This window comes from Anolis carolinensis, chromosome 2 (genome assembly GCF_035594765.1).
Source record: "Anolis carolinensis isolate JA03-04 chromosome 2, rAnoCar3.1.pri, whole genome shotgun sequence".
In the NCBI taxonomy this organism is placed as follows: Eukaryota; Metazoa; Chordata; class Lepidosauria; order Squamata; family Dactyloidae; genus Anolis; species Anolis carolinensis.
Window position 1 is genome coordinate 129,580,239 of NC_085842.1, and position 27,564 is coordinate 129,607,802.

At 44.1% G+C, this 27,564-nt stretch overlaps 2 protein-coding genes across 2 annotated transcripts in view; both read right to left on the reverse strand.

Moving 5' to 3' along the window:
- Positions 1-69: 69 nt before the first annotated feature.
- Positions 70-18,041, reverse strand: samd1 (sterile alpha motif domain containing 1). Its single transcript, XM_062970515.1, has 5 exons — positions 16,690-18,041; positions 14,114-14,498; positions 11,563-11,653; positions 8,775-8,883; positions 70-6,818 (listed from the first exon to the last, which is right to left on the reverse strand). The coding sequence occupies exons 1-5, from the start codon at positions 17,500-17,502 to the stop codon at positions 6,660-6,662; spliced, it is 1,557 nt and encodes a 518-aa protein (XP_062826585.1). The 5' UTR covers positions 17,503-18,041; the 3' UTR covers positions 70-6,659.
- A 6,929-nt stretch (positions 18,042-24,970) lies between these two features.
- prkaca (protein kinase cAMP-activated catalytic subunit alpha) overlaps positions 24,971-27,564 on the reverse strand; it is a 57,178-nt gene continuing 54,584 nt past the window's right edge. The window contains exon 10 of the mRNA XM_062970516.1: positions 24,971-27,066. Within this exon, the coding sequence (XP_062826586.1) occupies positions 26,941-27,066 (126 nt within the window). The 3' untranslated portion in view covers positions 24,971-26,940. The remainder of the gene's footprint in view (positions 27,067-27,564) is intronic.

A 27,564-nucleotide genomic window follows, 5' to 3' on the forward strand; every position in this document is an offset into this window, starting at 1 on the left:
GAAACTGGAGAAATTGGTTTCAGTCCTAGTCTTACATTTTACCCAGGATAGAAATGGCTCCTTAGCAGATATTTTAATACCAGCCGTTTATTGTCTGAGTCAAACATTATAGTAGCCTTCCCCAATTCTGTGGAATTTGAGCTCTATAAACTACATTTTAAAATTGTGAACACACTAGCCTGTTGTTCTGGATTTCTTAAATTGGTTTTAAATTTGCAGGGTGACTTGAAACATAAAGAACTTAAATTAACCCACCAACTATGCACTTGCAGTCCTAGCTTTCTGCAGCACAGAATGTGGATGTGCCTCGTCCTGGTATGCAATCAAGATAGGGTAACATTTCAAAGATGTAATTTCTGTATGCTGCATAGAACAGTGAGGCATCGTGCAACCCTCCAAACATTTGACTTTCCACAATTTGCCATGTTGGTTAGAAGTTGCAGCCCAAAAATAAGGAGCACAGCAATATCCCCACTCGGTACAGGAACTGAAATGTATACACAGTGCTCCTGCTCCAAAACTAACCTGGAATCAGGAGGGGGAAAGGCAGTAGCTTGAAGTCCTCCATGCCTTGAATCATGCTTATCCCCTTCAACCTATCTTTTCTGTTTTATACTGTAATGCATAAACTTTACTTTGTGCAACACTTGGGGGGGGGGGGGATTATGAACATCTATAGGATTTTGCACATTTGGCAAACTGGCAAGCTTTACACAAGATCTAGTGGTCTGCAAATATGGAGTCTCTGTCAAAACCTTCAGATGAGATCACCGTTGTGGTAGGAAGTAATTTTTGAGTTCTTGTAATTCTCAATAGCACCACCATTTTCTAGATCACTGGTTCTCAACCTGTGGGTCCCCAGGTGTTTTGGCCTACAACTTTCAGAAATCCTAGCCAGTTTACCCGTTGTTAGAATTTCTGGGAGTTGAAGCACAAACATCCGGGGACCCACAGGTTGAGAACCACTGTTCTAGATCCTGGAAGCATACAATGCAGCAATGCCTGATGTTTTTTAAAAGTGTATGCTCCAACCAATTTTAGTATAACTTGTTCCCTTGTGGGAAAATTCTCTAATACACCATGGAAAGAATATATGCCAGGCTATTTCCATCCTCAGTAGTTTTTCCTTTGTACCCCACCATACCTAAGATTTAGTATTATCTTACCAACTTGTGGCAAGATGGCAGGAGTTATGTGTCCCTGCAGTGCACATAATCTAAGACAGATTCCAGCAAGAGCAATAGGTCCTACACTTTAGCAACTTGAGCAGATGAATCATCTTAGAAGAGCCAGGAGTTAACAGTTATCATGTAAACCAAATTTTCCTCCTGCCTCACCCTTTGAATGGGGTTCTGTGTTGCCAAAGACACTCTGGCGCAATGACGGAAGAATAATTGCAAAGCTCAAAGCTGACCTCATCTGCAAGCTCCATAGGTTGAAAACAAAAAAGACCAACATGATGAGGGATTTAAAATACTCCCAGTCTTCCATTTGAAGCAGCAGGCACACAAATATAACCACTCTTCTAACACCCTGAAAAGTCATGGTGCTGTTTGCTTTTATTATGAACCATCAGAGAGATGGAATCATTTCTATTTAGAATTTTCCAGCCAGGCAGTTGGGCATTTCAGTTTTTCCAGGGTCATGTTTTAGAACAAACCTAGGAGGCAGGCAATTTACAACATTAATTGGAGGGTTGAACAGGATTCCCAATTTTCAGCCACCTACCATGCAGTTTCATTAGTGCTTAGAATAAAAACTACCCAAATATACTGCTTTTGTTTTTTTCTACATACAAGGAAGGCTGTTAGCCACTCAAATTTAATGTCCTTTCCCCATATTTTCTGATTCTGAATTTTGGTACCCAGAAACATTCCTATGAACATGCAGCTTTTCCAGTTGATAGACATCCTGCCTTGTCATGACTATTAATCTCATTTTCTCCAGCTAGCGTGCCCAGTGGCAACATTGGCTGAGGATGATTCAGGAGAGAGAGTCTTATATGTGTCTGGTACCCAAAATAGTAAACACGGATACATCATTGGACAGTCTTTCCTTATGTTGGTCTTGAATACTGTATAATAGTGCCACAATACAGAGCATTCTTGTCTCTCCATTTCCCTCAACATTTGTTTTTACTATTTAAAAAGCTGGAAATCCTTGGGTTTTCTCCCCTTTGTCACAAGGCACACATTAAAGGAAAATATGGTTATTTTCAACCATAAGCAATGGATGTATATGTGTCTTCTAAAACAAATACTAAATATCCTGGATTTCGGAGGCAAGTTGTGGCTGCAAGCAGTACTGTTTCTATATTTGTTGGAGTGCCAGAAGCTAAATCAATACCTCTTGTTCTGAAAGGATCCCTTTATAAAATCCCACCTCAACTACTCATGTCTTTTTATATACTATACAATGGGCTCTCAATTCCACAGGGGCCTAGTTCCAGGACCTGCAGTGTATACTAAAATCCATGAATGCTCAATCTCATTATATATGGTGGCATAATACAATGCTATTCCTAAAATAAATTGGCAAAATCAAGGCTTGCCTTTCAGATTTTTAGTGATGTTTTCGAGCTGTGGATAGTTGAATCCATGGATGAAGAATTCATGGATATGGAGGATCGACTACTTTTTAATAAAGTAGCCATGTTAGTCTCTTGCTGCATAAAAAAGAAGGGGAGAAAAGGAACATAGCAGTGTTAAAAAACGGTTTTATTTTTGCATCAGCTTTTGTGGACATAAACCACTTTGGATACAGTTTTATTCCACTCCCAAAACTATATGAACATTCTTTTTATCTAAACATTTATTATCATTTAGTACTGCATCTGATGAAATGGATTTATATCCACAAAAAGCACAAACAAAATTAAAACCAATTATCCATAAAGGCACTGTTATATTTCTTCTTTTCACCCTCCCTCCCTCTTTTTTATTCTTAAATGCTAATGGCACAGAAAATAGCAAAGGTAGATAAGAGGCACAAAAATTCAGACAAGCCACTGATATGTAGCAATCCTGCATAGGATAAAACATTGTTGGAACTTAACAAGAACTCTGAGGAAACATGTATGGGACAGCTATCGTCACCAATAAAGAGATTGTACAAACCCTTAGTTATTTTCATTCCATGAAGTTTCTGTTAGGGGGCAGTTATCGATGGCTTCCAGGCATGATGACTACATCTTATCTCCCACCTTGGACACCAGTGGCTAAGGAACAGGTGGATGAGGGTGCAAATGTGCCCTTGTCCTGCTTGAGGTTTCCTATGGTTATCTTGCTTGACAATCTGGAAACTGGACTAGACAGGCCTTTAGTAAGGGAGCAACCTAAAGCATAGCTGGGAAGTTACATGCAATCTGTTAGAAAGATATATTTCTTTTCTAAATCACCACCACCTATGTTTTCTTCAGATGGGAATATAGCCCCTCTTTGTTTCAAGATACTTGCTTCTTATTACAAGCGCATTGAGTTTCATATTTCACCACACACCCTACTGGCTTCATCATTCAACCCCTTATTCTACAGCAGCCAAGTTCTGCAATCTGGCTTTAAGAGGCTCTTGTGATTTTGCTCTCCAACTGAAACCCAAGTTTAAAACTGTTTTGGGGAAGTATCTCTAACTCAGTGAATCAACAATTGTACAGGAGAGGTGGTGCATGATCCTGGGAGCCCCAGCACCTAGCTTTCACCAATCCATCTGAGTAAAGGCAGATTTATTTAGCAAATCTGTGTTGGATGGCAAATCACCCAAAATGATGGAGCAGTTTTTGATCAGGCATTGAAATTAAAATGTCACTATTTCTTCCTCATCACAATTGATTCCTAAGCAATTGGTGTTTATCTATCTTCACTTAGAGGTTTGCCCACTAAAATTGACATATTGCCCACCATAAGATGGAATTTTCTGAGTATTTAATGCATGGTGCATTAAGCACTGTGAACTATTTGCTACATGCCCAAGTGACAATGTGGCATGTCCTTGGTTGTGGCTGTTTTTCCTTCCATATTTCCAAGAGCTGTTATGATCTAAAGACACGATATAAGACTGTCACAGTTCAACAAGCACAGAACTTACTTAACTAAGAGTTTTGTCACCAGCACAGGTAGATCTGGCCTTAGGCTACCCCACAGAACATCTGTGAAAAATTGGTGCTTAATACTAGAAGCTGTATCAGCTCTTTCACAAATTCTGTCAATCCTTCTTGTGTTGCAAAACTTCAGCTTGCATTTTTCCCACACTAACATCTTCAAGACAAGAAACACAACGTACTTTTATCTGGGGTTTATAGAGGAACTTAGCACTACCTGAATTGATCAATTTAATTGAAACCTGGATGAGATAACCAGATTAAGGTGGACAAAGGACTGAATCCAGGAAGGCCAAAGGCCTTTAGATACTAATTGAATTGCAATTCCTTGAACTTCTCACCAATGGGAATTGCAGTTTGGCAACATTTGGAGAGCCATAGTTTGCTCTCCCCTGCCCTAAGACGAGTCAAAGTTAACAGGCCATACATCACAACCAGAATGTGAAAATAAATGATTTTCAAAAATCCTTTATAATCTGTGGTTAAATTTTGGCACAACCAAACCATTAATGCATCCATTCCTTCTTCCTTTTCCCATCCTGTCTAGTCAACAATACCATATCTGGTACCGAAAGAAGTGCCCACCACTCCCAAAAAGAGAACAAAGATCCACCAGCACTGGCCATCCACTCTAGTGCCTACAATGTATCACACTACCTACCACTGTCCTTTGACAACTGAGTACCAATGCAACGAAAAAATACATGGGGTAAGACATGTTAGAACCCAAAAATCTTTTTTTTTATTCCCAGCTCTGGACAAAATAGTAGGGTCTAGTGCAACAGGGGGCAACATGCAGCCAGTATGTAAGCCCCTGAGGCACTTTTGTGCTACAACATTGAGAACCTCTGATTTCAAATTTCAAACAGCAGGTTTCTAGCCCTCCTGGATCCAAAGAAAAAAACTGAGAACATAAATTTAGTGTGCCCCTTATTTACCACTGCACTCTTCTAGGAATGCATAGGGAAGAGGTGTTTCTAGCTACATAAAATTCTGGATGTTCTGTGAACAACAGAACAGGGCAGGTGAACTGCCCATCCCATAAATTGTCACATTACAATAATGGCCTGCCTACATCCCATATTTAAACCAGTTTCAGATTTCATCTGTCACAGCTCCCAAACAAGAAACTCTTGGGAAATGAAGCTCTTTATATGGCCCCAAATATCTGATAAACAAGAGTTGCCAGCACTCTCAATGAAGTTTTGATTCTTCTTTATGCAAAACCATTGCAGTTATATTAGCTTCACATTAATTTGATTAACAAGTATTTCCTTAGCAAACAGTACAGTTTTATTACAAGATGTGTGCCAAGGAACACATTTTACTGTGGATGCTGCACCAGCACCTCATATTCCTATGACCTACCTTCATGACTTGAATAAAAAAAGGATCATTCCTAGGTAACAAAATGTACCACCAATTTGTTTCCTTCATAGAAAATAATGTTCCTGACCAGTTGCCCTTCCCACTCCTTAAAAAAAACCAAAGCATTTACACTGCTGATATGGACTACTACAGCTCGTATGTAAGAGTACTACCTGACCTGTATGTTTTGTGTATGTGACACAAATCCCCTCTGCCATCATTCTTCATAGTTCTTGACTTTATTGTGGATGTGCAATGGTTAATGGATTTTAACTCCAGTCAATTGCAAAACTGGAAGCTGTCAGAATTCCTCAGGTCTACCTTTAAGAGCAGGCAGAATAGACTTTATACCCCTTTCTAGGCCTTTCCCTTGAAAAAATCAAACATTTTATTACCAACCCCACAAACAGAATGCAGAACTTCCACCTTCCTTACACACACACACATCTATCCCTTAAATGCATATCCTGTTAACCTTTTCAACAAAACTGACAGTTCTGGGATAATTAAATCAATCAGGTATTTTTCCAGTTTAAATATTTATATTTTTTTAAAATGGGAAGGAAGAAATAATAATAAAAAGCAGTTGACTTTGGGCAACGACCATGAAAATTGTAAGAAAAGCCTACCCAAACAGAAAAGAGAATAAAAAAGTATTTGAATAAAGCCTCTTGACACCTCCAGCAGGCTCTATTTTTGTTTTGTCAATCACAGCAACAAAGAAGGGGGAAGCTAGGGCCATCAAGTGCTACTGTGATAGGAGAGGGGAGAGCAGAGAGGGATGCTGAAGCATGTACTATTTCAATTAAATTGAGGCCGGGAAAAGGAGATCAAAACCATATTTCTCTCCTACCTTTCCCAATACAGACAATGCACTATGGCAAGTGAAAATAGCTTAGAATAGATAATACAGGACAGGAGAAGAAAATGATTTTGTAGGCCTCCCAACCTTGCTTTTTCACCCCCTCTGGACAATCAAGGTTCAGAAGCCCTAAGGCCAGTGTGTTCATCATTTCTGCCTCCCTCCTCTCACAATATCTGGTCAAAGTTTTTGCTGTTCCCCCATTGACATTGTCTTGCTCTCAAGAAGTCAGAGGGAGGTTGAAATGGCTGAGACAGCAGCAGCTGGAGGAGCCCATGTTACATTTCAGTATGTCCCCCTTTCCCACCCCTTCACAAGATGTGCCCATTTTCCTCAGCCCATGAAGGAATCACCCTCATCCTCTTCAAAGTGGCACTGCTGCAACACCTTGATGTGATATTCATAGATCTTGAGGGCAGGACCTAGGCGGATGGACAGGCCTGTCAGCACATCAGTGCGCTGCATCAGCAACAGAGACTTCCCATCAATCTCCTGCAGGGAAAGCAACAGGGGCAAAATAAAATCAGAGGAGTAAGGTTCAAGGACTCACTTCTATAATTCAACACCCTGCTCTACCCAACAGCCTTTCTAGAAAACAGTGGTGAATGCCCATATCTGGTTGAATGAAGTGGCATTAAGATGCCACCGGCTTCCCCCACCTTTGGGTGCCTCACTTTCTGTTGATTTGCTCTTTTGCCGTTTGCAAATCACATATATGTTCCATTAATTTGATGAGGGGTCCACTCTTTTGTCCCTTCTTGTCTATTAAGCTTGCTTGGGATCACACATACACACACTACAGTATACTACAGTATGCTTACCAGGCCTCCATTAGAGTGGTCCGACAGTTCTCCTGGTGCCAGGAGAGCAGGGGGAGGGAGGAGCGATTTTCCTCCTCACCCCCCCCCCCCACCACCACTACCACCACTCACCTGGCGTGTCATTGCTACGCGCCAGGAGAGCGCGCCAGGAGAGCGCCAGGAAAGCATGCGCTTTCTGGGTGTGTGTGGATGGGGACCTGGGAACGTTCGCGTTTTTTAAATGCGAATGTTCCCAGGATAACTGTATGTGTGGAACTGCCCCCAGTCGCTAATCTGTCAAATAAGTTAGGGCTTGCTGTACTTTGTCTGTGAACTTGGCAGGAGAGAGGTGCTCTAGTTATCTAAATGGCTGCAATTGCTTTTTTCCATTAATGCATTTTAACCTATCTTAAGGCCCATATCACAGTTCTTAAAATGTCTTACAAAAGAGGTCAAAACCAGACAAAACTAACATAGTTCCATTGGTTTTTGCCAGCAGCTTACATACAAAAATAAGCTCAGTGTCCTATCAGTGTTTAGAAAACATTCAGATCTTGGAACATCCTAAAGACTATAATAGAATAGGAACAATTTTGTATTTTGAAGCAGCACCTCAAAGATGTTTGAGATTCCCACCCCCAAAAAAGATACTACCCTTTAGATCTGTGTTTCTCAAACTGTGCTCCTCCAGGTGTTTTTGACTTCAGTTCCCAGAAATCCCAGACAGTGTCCCAGCTGTTAGGAATTGTGGGAGCTGAGGTCCAAAACATCTGGAGGAGCACAGTTTGAGAAACTCTGCTTTAGACAGACAGATCACACCAGGACATATGGATTGGTGTGGAGTGCTATGGCAGAGGTAACTGCCTGCAGACAGCATCCTGCTTTCAAGAGAAAAGAGCTGGGGGAGTCTATTTCAGACAGTGGACAGGGACCCAATGAGCCACCTTGGTGAATGAATGTGCAGGAGGAAGTAGGAGAATACAAATTCTGGAGATAATGTAAACATATGTGAAACTGCCATCAGTGGGTTCTGGAAGTGGACTTGTCACATTCTGACTAGGTTTATCAGACCTTTCTTGGGGTCTGAACCCAAGGCAACTAGGTTTAACCATTAACTAGGCTTTACACGGCCAATCAATCCTCTCTTAAGACCTCCGTTTTAAAAAATGATGCTCTTTAAGGTGCTGAAGATTATCAATATAGTAATCCATTATCACCCACATATTTCCCGTTTTCCAAAAATGTAACCCACTTTTTAAAGGGCTTAAAACTGAGATCATAAGGGAGGTTTGACTGCCTACAGACTGTTACTATCATTATGGGGCTTGATACATGAACAAAACTGTATATGGTATGTTGCTATATTATGAGGTGGCATGTCAACATGATATAAGCCCTTCTATCATTTACAAAATAAAGGCTTCAGAAGACAAGTTCTCTACATAAAAGAAGATAATGTAACTGCTGTTTTGAGACATCCTGGTTTGAGTTTTACATATGAACAGTCAAGGAAGGTAATGTGTTATCAGTTGCTGCTTCACAAACACTGAAACCCTTTCCCCCAAGATTCAAAACAGTGCATCTAATTGAATGTTTAGCATGAGCATAAATAGCCAAATCTTCCCCTCCATGCCCCAGTGTTCCTCACCTGCTCTTGAAAGGCAGATGCCTGTTCAGCAAACCCAGCTTCTGTGAAATAATCCACAACATCACCCACAGTCCATTCGACTGGATCAGAAGGCTTCTCCTTCACTGAGCTACAAGGAGTTAGAGAAGAAAGTTGAAAGAGAATCCGACTCAGTGCTTTTCAAAATCCTCTAATACAGAGGTGATAGAAAAGTGAGAAAACACAACTCCAGATGAAGGTACAGAACTCACTTAAGTCAATCACTTTTTTTTTCTATAAAAGGCTATAGCCATCTTGGAATAACATTTATTTATGTTATGTATCAATCTTCCACTATATTCCCAGGAATATTTTTTTAAAGAATAAAATAATAGAAGGGTAATTGAAGTGCAAAACAAATGAAATGTAAATATTTTCTTTAAATGTCACAAAACTGTAACAGCAGCATAGAAACAAAGATCATTGCTAATGAGAAATGACACAACAGTGGAAGTTTTTCTGAAAATGTTCAAAAACTTGGATGTCACTTTCAACTAAGTCCTACTTGTGGAGCCTGACCAACTCAACTGAAAACTCTTATAATGGCCATAAGAAGTCTTCTACTGAAGATTGCAGTACATCATTAGAGTCTAGAAAGGTTACTTTTTAGGACTATAACTTTCCAAAGAGAGCCAGAGAGGTGTAGTGTTTAGAGAGCTGAAATACAACTCTGCAAAGCAGGGTTTGAATCCTCGCTTGGCCACTTTTTCATCCTCAGAGGAAGACAAAGATAGACCCACTCTGGAGAAATCTTACCAAGAACACCTTTCAGTAAGGTTGTCATAAGTTAGAACATACGCCAGAAATTAATTGAAGGTACACAACAATAACACTCCGCCAACCCTCTAATATGATCAATAGCCAAAGTAATGTTTTCAGAGCTTTGTGTATGGATAACTACAAACGAAGTGATGCGCTCCTTCAAGTATTCCAATCTGAAGATGTGAAGACTTCACAAGTATTTAAATACACACTCTTGGATGAAATGGCCTGAGAATAGTGCAGTTAATAAATCATGTAATATGACAACATCACCCAATTGTAACAAACAATCTCATAGCCATATTTTATACTAGCTGCAGTTGTTGAAGGGTTTTCAAAAGCAGTCAAACATAAAGTATATTACAGTTCTGGACAGTAAGATTCAAGAAGGATATTGACAAATTGGAACTTGTCTAGAGAAGGGTGACCGAAATGATCAAAGGTCTTGAAGCCAAGCTCTATGAGGAATGGCTGAGAGAGATGGGTATGTTTAGCTTGGAAAATAAAAGGTTGACAGGGGACCTGAAAAGTCATGTTTAAATATGTGAAAGGATGTCATATTGAGGAGAGAGCAAGAGACTAGGAGCAACTGATTCAAATGGCGGGAAAAGACCTAAATATTAGGAAGAACTTCCTGGTGGTAAGAGTTGCTTGGCAGTGAAATATGCTGCCAGCTCAGAGGGTGGTGAAGTGTCCTTCTCTGGAGGTTTGTAATCAGAGGTCAGTTGGGACTGCTTTGACTGGGTGTTCCTGCATAGCAGGGGGTTAGATTGGATGGTCCTTGTGGTTTCTTTCAGCTCTATGATTTCTATGACAACACTGACCTGAAGGTTATTTAGGGAAAGGCTTCTTAAACTCTTTCCACCTGTAACCCCTTTCTGTTCAAGATTTTTTAATGTGACCCCAGGTAAAAGGTATTATAAAATATGTATAAAAATCAAATGATGAACTTTCACACGTATATGGATTCCTGCATAAACTTTGTATCCAGTCTGTGTAAAAGAAAACACACTTCCCTAGATGGTACGTAGGTCTTACTGTTCTTATGTGCCTTCATTTCCAATTTGTGGTGACCCTAAGATGAACCTACTGCATGGTTTTCTTGGCAAGTTTTGTCCAGAGGGGCGTTTGCCTTTTTCTGAGACTTGAGAGTTTGATTTGCCCAAGGTTACCCACCTGGTTTCCATGGCTGAAAAACAGAAATTTGATCTCTAACCTCCAGAATTTTAGTCTAACACTTAAGATTACTACACTTGCTCAGTTCCCATTAAAACTTGCTACAAATGTGCTGATGCAGCTTTTAAATGTTTAAAGAGTAACTTTTTAAAAATAATTTTAAGTATAGGTATAATATTATGATATATATTACTTTTCCTATAATGAAACATTTTAATCCTTACATATTTTCCTAAAATTACATATAAACAAATCCCTACCTTCCTCCCACCTACAAAAAATTAAAACAGTGTGTTTAAAAATAAATAATAATAAAATTTAAAACTTTTTTCCCCTTCAAAAGACTGGTGCATCATTATATCTTGTACCATTTATCATACTATATATGAGTCCTCTCCTATCTTTTGACTTCATTTGTTTATTATAAATCTTCAAATATATAAAATATTTACAGAAAAGATATTAGCATTTGCAAGGCTTGCTAAGCAGGCTGATTTTCTTTTTTGTGGAGTATAGCTGAAATAACCGCAGACTCCACTGTAAACACTGCACACTTCTAACAGATTTGTGTAAATGGGTGGCATTTAGAAAACTTTTACTTCTGCTACATTTTTGTGACCCCAACATTTAGCGAAGGGGACCTTATTTGGGGTCAGGGCCCACAGTTTAAGCAGTGATTTGGAACATGGTGAACTGAAGTGAGGTTAGCAATAATCCAACAAGACTATAGGGAATGCCCACATTGTGAAACACTGAAATGGCATCACAGGCATCATTAGAGAAAAGTCTTTAGTGTCCATTGATGAGTCTGTAGTGTTCATTCAAAACTTACATGCAGCTGAAGGGTCTCCCATCTGCCTGGATGCCTGGTCTCCCAGGAGAAGAGGGCACAGAGGGATCAGTACCTGCAACAGCTGGTGATACTGAGAAAAGAAAAGATGATGATGATGATGAACTTTATTTTCCCCCTTCCCCTTGTGGGGACTTGAGGAAGCTAACAATCCCACACATTATAGTCATATTTTTAAAAACGCAATACAAAAATTTAAAAAAGCCAATTAAATAATACAGTCTGGATTAAGGTAAAAACAGATTAAAATATAATATATACACTTAGCCTTTATTACTCACAATGCCCCCTACACCTCCTGGAATCCTACCCACAGTTTCTCAGCAGCATGCCCTTATTCTCCCGAAATGCCTGCTGGCAGAGGAAGGCCAGCAGGGATGGGGCCATCTTGGTCTCTCTTGGGAGGGAGTTCCATAGTCTGGGAATAGCCACTGAAAAGGCCCTCTCCTGTGGTCCCACCAAACACAATTGAGCAGGTGGTGGTAGAGAAAAGGTGTCCCTTCCCAGCAGATTGTACATGTCTCCCAGGATCATAGAAAGTGATACGGTCCTTCAGATAACCGGAGCAGTATAGGGCTTTGTAGGTCAAGCGAGCACTTTGAATTGTGCCCAGAAATGTATTGGCAGCCAATGGAGCTGTTGTAACAGAGGAGTTGTCCACTCTCTGTAACCAGCCCCAGTTAGCAGTCTAGTTGCTGCTCTTTGGACCAACTGAAGTTTCTAAGCACTTTTCAAACTTAGTCCCACGTAGAGCGCATTACAGTAATCCAACCAGGTTGCAACCAAGGAATGTACCACCATGGCCAGGTCTGACTTCTTCAGTTGGGACACTAGCTTTAATTGTACCCGGGCCTCCAGGTTCAGAGCTGAATCCAGGGGTATTCCAAAACTGCGAACCTGCATTTCAGAGGGAGTGTGACCCCCATGTAACACAGGCTGAATTTCTATTCCCAGATCTGTCTTATGACTGACCAGGAGCACCTCTGTCTTGTATCGATTAAGCTTCAGTTTGTTTGCCCTCATCCAGTCCATTACAGCTGCCAGGCACTGGTTTAGCATAGGAACCTCTTCCTTGGAATTACGTAGAAAAGTGTGTAGAGTTGGGTGTCATCTGCATATAGATGGCGCTGCATTCCAAACCCCCGAATGACCTCTCACAGAAGTTTGAACAGCATTGGGGACAACACAGAGCCCTGAGATACCCCCCACAGGAGTCAAACAGGAGTCCCCAGAAGCACCTTCTGAGACCATCCCTCCAGGGAGGAACGGAGCCACTGAAGAAAAGTACCTCTAAGCCTCATCCCAGAAAAGCAACTCAGAAGGATATCATGGTCGATGGTATCAAAAACCACTGAAAGGTCCAGGAAAACCAACAGGGACAAACTCCCCCTGTCCAGTTCTCTGTGAAGGTCATCCATCAAGGTGACCAATGCTGTCTCTGTCCCATTACCAGGCCAGAAGCCAGACTGAAATGGAACTAGGTAATCCACTTCATATAGGAACCCTTGGAGTTGCAATGAGAAGGAATGTGAGTACATTAAGTTTTGTTTCACCGGAACTCATGGATGAAGCTACTGTATTTCACTGACTCTAGGGTGCCATAGACATATATCCTCCCACTCTTTAAACTTCAATTTTCGAGGAATTTTTTTTCTAATAATATATTTTAGAATTACCTCTGCACGCACGATTATCTTTTTTGATTTCAAATCAACTTTGTAGTGCAACCTTTTCTGTAGGATGAAGAGGGGTGAGAAGAAACCCAGAAGTCATATTGTCTGCATGACTCTTATTTTCCTAGCTCTATGGGCCTGTTGGAGAAGCAAGGGAGATAGGAAGCTACTCTTAGCTCAGCCAGATCAGTAAAAAGCCATCTGGTTGAGGACAAATGGTGAGTTTTGGAAGAGCTGTTGTGGCTGCGGCCCCTCTTCCTCCTCTCTTCTCTTGGAAGTAAGCCAATAAAAAAGCCAAAGCTCATGAATCTAAAGTGCCATTGACTGTAATGTGAACCTCGTTTTTGGAGCCCCTAAAATAGGAAAAAGTGCACTTTAAGATAGGTGAAATAAGGTAATTGTAAGCCCCTTCTGTTCCACTGGGGCCCTTCTGAGGCAGAGAGGACTATGCCAACTCAGCCAGTTTCAGTGGCCAGGGCACACAAATCAGGAACCCAGTTCTGCTTATACCACTTACCTCTAATATCATGCCCCTCACCCCTGTAGCCAATACTACTCTTAGCAATTGCAAAGTGAAGGGACACAACTTGAAGAAATGTGGGGAAGGAGTTCACTCCTATTTATCGACAAAGGGATGCGGGCTCTCCTCCTCCTGCCCTATTTATTTTTCAAGCCTCTACCCCACTCTATTGAACAAGAAACAAAATAATTCCACTACAAGGATCTTTACCACCCCAATGCATCTCACCACAAGCACCCTCTGCTTTCCCCTTCTTGCTCCTTCTGCAGGTTTTCCAGGAGAGCCAAGTTTGGCCAGTGTCCTCCCAGGCCCCTTCCACCCAGCTCTGTCCACCCCATACCTGCTCTGTCTGGCTGCTGATAGGCAGCGCTGCTCTCTTTCTTGCCACTTCCCAGATGACGACAGGCACTTTCTCCCAGCCAAGAGGCCTTTGTTGTGTGGCACTGCTCGCTTCCTTCATGGTGGGGCCGGTCCAATCCTTTGCTCAAGGGCTGCTCCTCAAGGGAGCGCAGGTCTCTGTTGAAGCCACTGCTGGGCGGGATCTCTTTCCCGCCATGCCTGTCTTTACAGTCCCCGTTCAGCTGGCCAATCCCAGGTCGGGTGTAGTTGTTGGCCTCATACTCTTGTGCCACCTCTGAGCCTTCTGACATCGTGGAGACTTCATCCTCTTCTTCTTCCTCTTCGTCCTCCTCTTCCTCTTCACCTTTGACCTCTTCACCCACCTTCTACAAATGTCAACAAAAGGAAATGAGAAGAACAAGGAAAAGAGCCCACATCCTGCTTCCACAAGCCCCAATTTAAGAGCAAACCCTGGCTCTTCACATTTTAGCTTTCAAGCTTTTTTCTGCCCCGTCTTATGTTGACACTTTCATCTAGGGGAGCTGCGGACAGGTGGGTAAAGGGCAGCCCCCCAGATGTTAAAGGTAAAGGTTTCCCCTTGACATTAAGTCTAGTCGTATCTGACTCTGGGGATTGGTGCTCATCTCTATTTCTAAGTCAAAGAGCCAGCGTTGTCCATAGACACCTCCAAGGTCAGGTGGCCCGCATGACTAAACGGAGCGCAATTACCTTCCCACCTGAACAGTACCTATTGATCTACTCATATTTGCATGGTTTCAAACTGCTAGGTTGGCAGAAGCTGGGGCTAACAGCGGATTTCACTCCGCTCCCCGGATTCAAACCGCCGACCTTTCAGTCATCAAGTTCAGCAGCTCAGCGGTTTATCCCACTGCAATTCCCAGCACTCCTCACCACAGGCTATGCTGGATAGGACTGCTAGGAGTTGCAGTCAAATGATTTCTAGAGAACCCCATGATTCCCACTTTGGTCTTTTGGTTGCTTTAAATTGTAGTCATATGTGAACACAATGGGGTTAACTCCTCATTAAATATGTGCAATGTAACTTTACTACTGATAACAAATCTCATTTTCCAAGCCCACTTTGCGTCCCCCTGCACTATATAATCTGAGACAAAGCTTGGCTTTCTCATCATCATAATTGGTGATCACTTGTGGTCAAGTATTATTGTCTTCAATCAATCCCACTTCAGCTCCTCTTCTGTAAAAAACTAATTTGTCATATTTGATTCAGCAACTCTGGGATAGGAAGATTTTTGTGTCCTTGCAGAGCCCTCCCTGCAGTACTGTCCTGTGCTCTGAGGCTCCCCCAAACAGCGGCAGGAGCCTCCAAATCCAGGGAGAATTAAGGAGCCATCCAACTTTCCCCGGCACCATCTCTCTGCCCTGATTTGTGAGGGGAAATTTGCCTCTGAAGATGTCAGATCAAGCACTGCTTGCTTTTTCCCAGAAATTCTGGAAAGAACCAAAATGAGGCTTTCTTTTTGACTAGACCAGGCATGCAAACCTGGGCCCTCCAGGTGTTTTGGACTCTAACTCCCACAATTCTTAACAACCTACCAGCTGTTAGGAATTGTGGGAGTTGAAGTCCAAAACACCTGGAGTTTGCCTGGACTAGACCACAACTGTACTTTCCAGCCACACCACCCAAACCTTGATCACAGCTGTGCTGATTAAATTGGGTTGCTGCAGGTCGCCATCCTGACCAGCAGCAGCAACCACATGATTTTTCCTTCGCCCTTTTGTGTTGCTCCTTTTCCCCACCCCCTTCCTTTCGCCTTGGCTCTCTCACTACCCCCCCCCCCCCACACACACACACACACACACTCCCCCGTCCGCCTTACAGAACCCTTTAGGTCAAAGACAAACTGACTCTTTGTTCTGTGTTTATATAGAGAGCCTGGTACGGCGGCAGGCGAGGCCCAACGTTCCTCCCTCAGCAACGGCAAAAAAAAAAAAAAGCTGGAGGGCCACGCGCGAGACTGGGGGAGGAGGGGAGAGAGGAGGCGCGCGCGCGTGACAGAGAGGGGAGACCTCTGAAAGGGCCGCGCGCGCTCGCACCTTCCCTCCCTCGCGCCCCTCTCATAAGCTTCCCCGCCCCCTCCCTTTTTCCCTCTTGGGAATCCTCCAGGCGCGCGCGCACAGAGTTCCTTTTCTTTCTTTTTTTCCCAGAATACTTCTGGGAAGCATGTTGGCCCGTTTTTTAAACGCAGTCACCAATCCCGGCGAACCCTTCTTAGTTGGCCAAAGGATGTGATTGGGCGCTGCCGATAACTCTTCCCCTCTCCGGCGAAACAGGGAGGCGAGGCAGGCAGGCAGACACGCGCACACCTGCGACGCTCGAGAGAGGGAGGGAGGGAGACGGCGGTCGCCGGCACTCCCCCTTCCCTTTTACAGGGAGAGAGAGAGAGAGGAGGGAGGGAGAGCGAGGGAAAGAAAGCGGCTCTTCCCAGAGGCCGGTCACCCACCCCCTGCCCTGCTCTTGGGCTGCGCGCGCACTCCCTCCCTCCCTCTCTTTCCCTCTCCCTCCCTCCCTCCCTCCCCCGGGGTCCCCCTCACCTTGTTCCTAGGCGCCCTGGCAGAGGGGGCGGCTCGGGCCTGCGCGCCTCTGGAGTCCGCCCTGGGCAAGGCGACAGCGCCACTGCTGCTGCCGCCGGCCCTCTTGTCGAGGCGCTCCTCTTGGAGCAGGAGCAGCCCCTGCGCGCGGCCCCTCGTCACCCGGCCGGGCCCCGGGGAGGAGGAGGACGACGAGGCGGAGGCGGAGGAGGCGGCGCCGCCCTCGCCGCCCAAGTAGCGCGCAATCTCCCGCAGGCTGACCGGGGCGGGCTCCTCCACCGCCGGGGAGGGGGACGACGACGAGGAGGAGGAGGAGGCCGGCGGCGGCGGGCGCTCCCGTCCGGTCCGACGAGGCGGCGGAGGGGGCGGCGGAGGAGGAGGAGGGGGCGCGGGCGGCGCTCTCTGCGAAGACCGGGGCGCCGTGGCGGCGGCGGCGTTGGCGCTGGGCGGGGAGGCGCGGGCCGGGCGCTGCTGCTGCTGCTGCGGGGAGGCGGCGGCGTTGCTAGCGTTGGCGTTGGGCGCCGCTGCCGTTGCCACCCCCGTGCCCCCGCGGCGGGGCGGCTGGACGCGGGCGGCGTTGCGGTAGGAGATGCTGCCCTTGTAGCTGACGCGGAGCACGGCGCGCTGCTGGATGAGCTTCTCCAGCTCGGCGCGGGTGCGCTCGGGCTCCGGGCCGTGGCGGCGGCGCACCATGCGGCAAATGCGCTCCAGGTCCGGGCGCGCCTTCCGAGAGCGCAGCGAGTCGATGGTGTCCAGGATCCACTCCTGGTAGCGGGGCGCCTCCTGGCCCGGAGGAGGGGGAGCGGGGCCCGCCATGGCCGAGGAGGAGAGGCAAGACGAAGAGCAGGCGGAGGAGGAGGAAGGGCCGGCGCCGGCGCCTCCCTCGCCCTCTCCCTCCCTCTGGGGGCTTCGCGGGCCCCGCGCGCCGCTCCGCCTCGGCCTCAGCGCGCGCCGCCAAGTAGAGACGCTCCGCCGATACTGCTGCTGCTGCCGCGAGGAAAAGGAGCGGCAGCGGCAGTGGCGCGCGGGCTGGTCCGGGCAGCGCGAGCTCCTCCCTCTTCGCTCCCTCCTCTCCCCCCTCCCCCAGCCGCACGCGCCGCCGCCTCCTCCTCCTCTTCTACCAGCAGCAGCAGCAGCAGCACCGCCCGAGCGGGACCCGCGAGCCGCTTAAGGAGGCGCTGTTGCCTCCGCCTCTTCCTTCCTTCTCCTCCCGGAGCCTCCCTTCACTGCGCCGCTTAAGGTGGAGCCGCGCCACTCGCCCCGTCGCGCCTTCCCTTTTAAGAAAGCCCACCCTCTTCCCTTTGAGACTTCATATAACAAACGGGACGAGGGGAGTTTCCCGCTCCCGCTCTGGTGGACAGAAGGCAAACTCCCACCGAAAGCCTTGGACGCGCCTCAGTGCGCACCCTCGGGGCCTCCCAACTGGTTCCGGGGTTGGCCCGGTTGTGTGTGTGTGTGTGTGTGTCCATCTGCGCAGCGAAGCCGCTCTCCTCCACCCCGTGGTCAGTTGTGGATTGATTCCAAAGGAAATCCTTGGCTGGATGGGTGAATGGTGGTTGGTTGCGCGAACCACTGAGCGTCGATGAAGCGCTTTGGTGGGAGTTTGTCGCCTCGCCGCCGCGCTTGGAAGCCGGCTTCGAACCGCATTCCGTGGCCGGTGTAGGCGGGGCCCCTCTTCCAGGAGGATGCTCTTCTCTCCACAATAGGCATGGGCCCTCCCTCCAGGGGTTTCCCCCCTCAGCCGCTTAAGCGGAAAGGAAAGGGCCTGAGGCTGTGAGGAATGGTGGGGGTTGGAGTTCAAAACACCTCGAGGGAGGGTCCAAGCTGGCCTATACCTGCTCCACAAACTGGCCCGAAATATTTAGAACAAAACCCCTCTTTCTGCATATGTTGCATTATTATTTCTGCCCATGAACACCTAAGGGCAGGACCAAACGAAAACTGGGTGGGGAGATGTTGGACTGCAGCTCCCTTTCCAGTATGGTCTATGGCGGCGGCGGGGGGGGGGGGGGGGGAGTTGCTGTCCAAAGCAGCATGGAAAAATTCCTGTTCTTATGGAAGGAAGCTGCTGCCTATGGATAAGGGCTGTATGCACACAGTTCTCAAACTCTTGAGGTATCCAAGGGAAAAATCAGAGGTTCTTGTAGTCAACCCACTCGCTGGATTTCTTGGCAACCCAGGCTTCAGAGGTTTGCCATTGCTTTCCTCTGAGGCTGAGAATGTGTGACTGCCACCCAGAGGATGAGGGATGCCTGCGATGAGCAAGAGAACACTCTGGCTCTTCTCAGTGGCTGTCCAAGGAAATCATAACAATGTCTGTCCATTATAAAGCCTATCAGGTTTGGATCTGTCTCCTAAACCATCATGATGCCAACTAGGAAGGACTTTCCAAATAACCAGATAGTGTCTGAAATACATGGAAAATAGAGGCTAAACATATTGACAGAGGTCTAACTCCAACTGCTAGTCCCAATTAGCATAGATGCACTGGATCAATTACTGAACACTAAGTTGGCACAAAACATGCCCCATTGATTCGATATGTCCACTCTAATTGGGACGAGGAATTAGATTTAACTCAGCGTTATCTCCTTCGGTGACTAGACAAAAATGAATGAACATCCACACAAACAAGTGAAGTCTTGTTGACGCATGCACTCTGCTTTCTTCAGGCTGGTTGGAGCCCTTTATGGCCAGCAGTTTGGCATGTGCCTGATCTTCCAAAGGTGGACATTTTGCTGCCCAAAGAGAACTACATGCCTTCCCAATCGTCAACCCAAGGCCCATAGTCACCAAGGCTGGCAGGCTGTTATTTTGACACCCAATGCAACAATAGTGCTTCCCCCTTGCACTAAAAACTGAATAACAAATAACAGTGTGGAATACTTTTATGCTAGCCAAGATCAGCTACTGCAAGTGGCCTCACTTTGCCCAAAAGTAAGGATAGCCTGCAGTCATCAAATGCGCCATGCATCAGCTAGCATTCAGGTATAGTAGGGGTGGGCAATGGTAGCTACCCAGTTTTGGAAGTGAAATGGCCCATTTGCCATCCAAGTGGGAATTTCCACCAAGACCTGGAGGGCCAGTTACCACTCGTATATAGCACACAGTATCGCCCATTTCAATGAAACTACATTTAGCTGGCTTCAGTGATCTTGGTCCTCTTCTCTAGCTTCTCTTTTTGAATGAAGCTAGCCGATCCTCTTCATTCTTTCAATCCTGAAAGAAATAACTACCTCCTTCCCCTTAATACAAGCAGGATAGTTGTAACATGCCACACAGCTATGTAAGTGTGTGGATTTCCAGCATTCAATCACTCTATACTGACCCTAAATCAAAATGCAGTGGAAGGGGATGGATTTTGTCAATGAGGTTTGGTCTGCATCCCAGAGAGTGATCCAGAAGACAGAAACCTATAGTAAGGAGGTTGCTGGTCTACACACACCTATCACAATGTGCAATAACAGTGCTGTTTTACACCAAAGGGGCAAGAGAGAAATACAGTCCTTTGAGCTCAGAGACCCTTTACGAGTGTACCTATGACATTCCCTGCTAATTGATTTTTGTTAAAAATTGAAAGAGCAAAATTATGGGTCCAAATGTGTGCCTGTCTAACCTTCTACACAATGTCCCAGAATACTTGTGAGGTATCCAAAATAAACACAAGATAGTCTATGCACAGTATTATCTTTTCCATTCTGCAACCGTCTGCTTACTTCGATTGGAAGAAATTCTCCTTGAACATGTATATCAGACTCAGATAATTTCCGTTTGAGAGCTGTTGCTCCTTTTCATTTTATTTGGTGATGTTGAATTGAGTTTTGTACTGGGGACTTTGTTATTACTATTTGCTATTAGGACATTATATTTTCTCTGTGCATAGATTCTCTTGTGTTTGTTTTGGATGCCTGTCTAACCTTGCCATGATAAGTATTATTCAACATAAGCTGCTACTGCTTTTATACATTTCCACAGAAATATATTCACAATCCCCATATAGTCCAGCAATTAAAGCAAGATAGTGATCTTTAAAAATATTCCTGGCTTATTGCATTCTTGTGGTGACCTTAAGATAAGTGGTTCTCAACCTGTGGGTCCCCAGATGTTTTGGCCTTCAACTCCCAGAAATCCTAACAGCTGGTAAACTGGCTGGGATTTCTGGGAGTTGTAGGCCAAAAGACCTGGGACTCACAGGTTGAGAACCACTGCCCCAAGATGAACTTATTGCATCGTTTTCTTGGCAAGATTTGTCCAGAGGGGCGTTTGCCTTCCTCTGAGTTTGATTTGCCCAAGGTCACCCACCTGGTCACTTCACATCAGAAGCGGCTTGCAGTTTCTCAAGTTGCTCCTGACACGAAAAAAAACCCCACCTGGTTTCCATGGCTGAAAAACGGATTTGATATCTAGCCTCCAGAATTTTAGTCTAGCACTTAGATTACTACACTGACTCAGTTCCTCTTAAACCTTGCTACAAATGTGCTGATCCAGTTTTTAAATTTCTAAAGGATAGCTTTTTAAAAATAATTTTAAGTATATGTGTTCCATTTTACACGTTGTGATCTAGATCACTTTTGCTATAATGAAACATTTTAATTCTTACAGATTTTTTCCTAAAATTACATATAAACAAATCTCTACCTTCCTCCCACCTACAAAAACTAAAACAGTATGTTTAAAAATAAATTTAAAACGGTTTTCCCCCTCAAAAGACTAGTGCATCATTATATCTTGTCCCATTTATGTAAGACTTCTCCTATATTTTAACTTCATTTGTTTCTTATAAATCTTCAAAGATATCTAAACTATTATGACATTATTCCAGCTTGAACATTGTTCCCTGCTGTAGTGCATCAAAATCTATCTGTAGGGACATAATAGGTTCAAAAGCCAATCAGTGCCTTCTGTGCTTTAAGACTTTCTCTTAGTTTATTTTGTCTATGGTGTTATTGTTACCTATCAGATAATATGCAGTCAAACAAGAATTATTTGGCTGTGTTACAATTTCAACATACAGTAGAGTCTCACTTATCCAACACTCGCTTATCCAATGTTCTGGATTATCCAACGCATTTTTGTAGTCAATGTTTTCAATGTTTGTAGTCAATGTTTTCATCATGATATTTTGGTGCTAAATTAATAAATACAGTAATTACTAAACAGCATTACTGTGTATTGAACCACCTTTTCTGTAAAATTTGTTGTATAACATGATGTTTTGGTGCTTAATTTGTAAAATCATAACCTAATTTGATGTTTAATAGGCTTTTCCTTAATCTCTCCTTATTATCCAACATATTCGCTTATCCAACATTCTGCCGGCCCGTTTACGTTGGATAAGTGAGACTCTACTGTACCTGCTTTCACATTCTGACTCAATAATGGCAACCCTTAAACTGTTTCCTTATGAGCCACCATGTTGGGTTCTCTTATAACAAACAGGGCCAAGGATGGCAACTTTCCAACTTTAGTCCCACATCCATGCCAAGTAAGCCCCCACTACCTACCGTGTTTCCCCGAAAATAAGACAGTGTCTTATATTAATTTTTGCTCCCAAAGATGCTCTAGGTCTTATTTTCAGGGGATGTCTTATTTTTCCATGAAGAATTCACATTTATTGTTGAACAAAAAAATGAACATTTATTATATACTGTACAGTAGTTGTCATCACAAACCAACATAACCAAACCAGACAAGCTATGACTCCTGTCAAGAATTTCTTGTTACTACTGTATAAATATAAATAATATAACATTTTAATATATTATTACCATTATTTCCATGTACAACTGGTATGTACATTTACCGATCCTGCAAGTTCTGTTTTGTTTGGCGGGTGCCGAGCATGCTTCCAAACAAAAACTTTGCTAGGTCTTACTTTTGGGGGAGGCCTTATATTTAGCAATTCAGCAAAACCTCTACTAGGTCTTACTTTCTGAGGATGTCTTATTTTAGGGGAAACAGGGTATCTTAATAGGGTTTAGAGAACAATTTAGAGAGGGCAAAGATATGTGTTAAGAGGAACGTAGTTTAGAAGTGTCCGTTCATATAACACAATCCTAAAATCCAATTCTAAACCTAAATGCCCCAAGTACAACAGACCCTGCCTGATTTTGGAAGTTAAAAGGGCCAGCCCTAGATAGTTCTTGGATGGAGAACTGTCAGAGAACACCAGGGCTGTCGGTTCTGTTTCAGAGGAAAGCAATGGCAAACTACCTCTGTGTGTTCCTTGCCCCAAAAATGTTGAGAGGTTCACAAGCAACTTGTTGCCACAAGTCAACAAGTAACTTGAAGGGAAATATATAAACAAAATCCAAATGTTAATCCCACTAGAATTGATCCAAAAAAGTGATGGGAGTTACTTGGGTATTGATTCAAGCCATTGTATATATACTATTTCTGTACTTTATTCTCTGGTCAAAACCACTTTCATGCTTTTGAAACAGCATTTACTAAGAAGCAAAATGACACATTTTTATCAAACTATCTTGAATGCATTTGGGGGAAAAATCAGCTTCCTACTTTAGACCAGAAAAGGAAGGTGTCATGAAGGGTCCTCTAAGCAACTCTCCTGAGAAGTCCTACATTTCAGTAAACTGGATAAGCAACAAGGATAATTCAAAAGTAGGGATAGCATGTCTTAGCTGCTGAGTCCTTGATATACACAGAACGGCTATTGGCTCTCAAAGAGGTGGCTCCTTTCTCGCTTTCCACTCCACCTTTATTCTATTGTTTTGTTTGAACTTGGAGATCTCCCAAGTCGGAGGCAGTAAAACTAGGCACATATATCAATTGTAAGAAATAAGTCTGCAGCAAAATAATAAAATTGTCTAGAACATAATAACTCGTGCCAGTGTGTCACAAATCTTAGTAGTCTAGGGGAGAAAAAGAATCCACCTTTTCCTAGTAAAGTGATAAAAAAACTACACTCACCTCAATAGCAAAGTTTAGTTTGAGTCAAATATTCTGACAAGCTAGGCAAAGGTACTTCAGTTATGAATGGAAGACAGGAATTTGAAATCTAAATGAAAACTATGAGATGCCCTGTTGGAGTTGTACATTTGGTAGTTAACATTACTAGGAGTTCACTGCTGATCTCGTTATTGTTATTCTTTTTAGAGATTTTTTAAAAATCTTGGCTGACTTCTTAACATTTAAAGCTTAAAGAATCAGAATATAACTTTTGCTTGTGATTTCTGTTTTGCCTGCCCAACCCTTAATGACATTGAGCAGATTAATTTTGCAGTGGGAGAAACTGAACAAACACCATAGTAATTATGTAACTGGACACATGATGGAGGGTATTTCCTATACAGATAAAATATAGTGTCTTCTTTTTGTAATGAGCAGGCTGTGGATTTTCTAAAGACAACAACATGCTTTAGTACAGAAGTATTAAGACACAGGCCTAGTGAATCTGGCCAGTTGATTACTCTGCCTTTTCATCTTCTACAAAATGGCAGAATTGCTCAAGAGAAAAAATAGAATTGAACAGTCTCAGTACCTAATACTGGTATAGAAATACTGATCAGTACTTTCAAAACAACACATTTTGACGGATATGGCTCAAGCAGATCACAACAGCATTCCAACCCACACCTTCAGCCACATTAATCAATTCAGAAATGTAAAGTGAGGAATCCCACTTTGCAGTAGGTTATGTCAGTGCTGAATGCCATACCCTGTTTCCCCGAAAATAAGACATCCCCGAAAAATAAGACCTAGTAGAAGTTTTGCTGAATTGCTAAATATAAGGCCTCCCCCGAAAGTAAGACCTAGCAAAGTTTTTGTTTGGAAGCAGGCCCAGCACCTGCCAAACAGAACACCAGAGCATGCAGGATTGGTAAATGTACATACCACCTGTACATGGAAATAATGGTAGTAACAAGAAATTCTTGATAGGATTCACAGTTTGTCTGGTTATGCTGGTTTGTGATGACAACTACTGTACAGTATATAATAAATGTTCATTTTTTAGTTCAACAATAAATGTGAATTCTTCTTCATGGAAAAATAAGACATCCCCTGAAAATAAGACCTAGCACATCTTTGGGAGCAAAAATTAATATAAGACACTGTCATATTTTCAGGGAAACACGGTAGTATTTTGGGATACCTGGGAGGTTAACAGGTTACCCAGAGGTATCTTTTCAGCGCCTACTATTTTGGAATCCTGCCTGCTTTCCCTCTATTTCAATGTTTAGATTTGTCAAGTTCAGTTCAGGCCCTCCCTGCTTCTTCTTTCAACCACCCTTGCCCCACTTTACAAGAACAATTTTGAACTGTGTTTTTTTTTTAAACAAAACTTTATTGGTAATAGTTTCAAATATGTTTACAACAAAGCACACTGTTAAAGAGGAAATAGGATTTGTTGTTGCTGTTGTTTTCCTCTGTGAAACAAGTTTTGTTGGATTACATAGAAGTGTGTTTTCTTTTCCGAGGCAGGGAGCGGGTGGCTACTCGGCTCCACTTCTCCCCAACCCAACCCAGAGTGGGGGGCGGATGAACTTCTTGGTGGGAAAAGGAGGAAAAGGAGTTGGAGAGGCAAGCAAAGCCTGTCTACTCCTCACAGAGCTTCTGTACATGTTATATAATTCATCTACAAATCTAAGAGAAGCCTGCTTTGCTCCTCAGCCACGGAAAGAGAACAGAAGAAACTAAACTGGTGGTGAGTATAGAAAGAGTGTGTTTGGAGTGGGGTAGGTGAAGACAGAACACAAAGAGGCATTGCATTGGAAAGGGGAGGGAAAGAGTCAGAACAAATTCAGGGAGAAACACAAGGTGCCCTCCCTCCACACCCTTTGAGCACAGCTACCTTGGCGTCCAGATCTCTCTGAGAACTATTCCACAGTGGACGCCACCTCTCATGCCAAGTCAGAACAGGCCACCTCCCTTGTTAGCACTGGTATCAGCTTGCGCGAGTGGATGGATCTCTCAACTCCTCTCTGCTCCTTTACAACAGGACTAGGCCTTCCATCCACACCCTCTGTCACCAGAGCATAAGCACACAGCAAGTGGATGTAGCCCTTGAGGACTGGAGTAATGGAGTTTCTGTCACAGGACTGGAAAGATCCCGATATCAAGAGCATGGGGGCAAGGTTCGAAATAGATTGGGAAAGACTGTGTGTGACTGTATTTTGCCCATCCCAGCTGCTACCAAGAGGGGTAAGCCTGTCCAAGGCGCAGCTAGTTAGATACAGATGTTTCCCAGAGCAGACTAGAGCTGGCTTGTTTCTCCTCCACTCTAATGGGGCGGGGTGGTGGAGCTGTTCTTCAGAGATATTTTGGATGTGGAGAGGGGATGGGAGAGAGAAGGGGTGTGTGCACATTTAAGAAAGACAAACCAGTCAGGGTCCCTTCTCTGAATACTCCTGCACCAGCTATCAACCAATCACTTCCCCCTCCCCCTTAAAGGTGTGAGTATTATGCCCTCCCTCCTTCCCACAGACCAGAGGACTAGGATGGGAAATACATTGCCTTTTCTATCCCTCCCCCCAAAAAAACCAAATTCTTTACGCTAAAACCCAGCTGTTTTTTACAGAGTTAAAATTCCTGCTGAATTTTACGTGTTCTAGAAACAGAGCATATGAAAGCACTGTCCCACCAAGACTGTTAAAACCATTTTTAAAGCCAGCCAACTATTCTTTAAACTTTTCTTTAAAGTTAATAAAAGGAGCCTAGGAAAAAACATTGATAAAAGGACAGGCTTGCCCTACAGGGCAAGGGGAGAAGGCTGGGCCATTAACCCATGCAGTGCTGGTCTGAACACCAAAGTGCCATCTGGATGTGTTTACTTCTTGCCCTCCCCCCTCTAGAATTTTTTTTGCAATGCCCCATGAGCCAAACCTTATAGGTGAGGATGAATTGCAAAATACCCCCTTTCCCCTCAAAAAAGAAAAGAAAAGAAAAGGAGGGGGGAAAGCCATCAATAAACCAGGGATTGTTTGATTTGGGTTTGTGTATGGGTTGGAGTCAGTGTGAGGAAGAAGGGAATTTGTTTAAAACCTTCCTGAGAGTGCCTGGGAACCACCTTGCAGCTTGCGGTGGGAGGCGGATGGAGGGCTCTTGGACTCCTCTCTTTTCTACAGCTTCAAAATTAACTCCCCTTTTTCTTCTTCCCAAACAGATCCAGGTGAACCCCAACACTCTCCCACCTCCCAAAATTAACATATAGGCAAGGAACTCTGGCCCTTTGGGCTGATCAAATCCAGCCCTTCCTTTCCCTGGGCACACAAAGCAAGGGGGAGGGGGCTGGCCCTAAAATTCTGCAAACTCCTTGGCGCACTTTTCCGTGATGGACACTCGGATCTCCTCTTCCTCATAGTCGTCAAAGTTACTTGTATCGCCAGGGCCTTTGCACTTTGGTATAAAGGGGGCTTCCACCTGGAAAGCAGAGGAAACAAAGGAGTCATGGGCCAGCGTCTTGAGATATTTATTACACAAAAAGCCCATTACATCAGAAAACTGGCCTCCCAATCTGAGCCCCAGCAAACTGAAAACATACCTTTTAAAATAGATGAGCTGGTAAACACAGAGTTATGTTCAGCCATGGAAGGGGCTGTGCCACTATGGCAAGAGAGAGCTGCCTCAACAGTCAGGAGGCCCAGTGGCATATCTCAGCTGGACCCACTGAAGAAACCTGAAGCAGCTGTGTGTCTGTTTGTAAGACACATGTCTATCTATCTGTTTATAAAGAGGGGACTTCAGAAAAGTCTGGAAGGAATATTGAAATGCGGGCACCTCTCTTCTGCTTACTTCACCTTGCTCAGCTGTTTTAACCTACCACAACAGTTCATATCCAGGGCTGGGAGAAAATAGCTTCAAACAATCAAACACATAAAAGTGAACTTGGGGAAGAAGTGGACTTGATTCCACTTTACT

Excerpts from the sequence above, each read along its gene's own strand:
- samd1 (XM_062970515.1), bottom strand. The coding sequence starts at position 17,502 with ATGGCGGGCCCCGCTCCCCCTCCTCCGGGCCAGGAGGCGCCCCGCTAC. Across the intron at positions 8,884-11,562 it reads GGGAGACCCTTCAGCTGCAT|CTCAGTGAAGGAGAAGCCTT; the intron begins GTAAGTTTTGAA and ends AACTCCTTGTAG. Across the intron at positions 6,819-8,774 it reads CATCTGCCTTTCAAGAGCAG|GAGATTGATGGGAAGTCTCT; the intron begins GTGAGGAACACT and ends CTTTCCCTGCAG.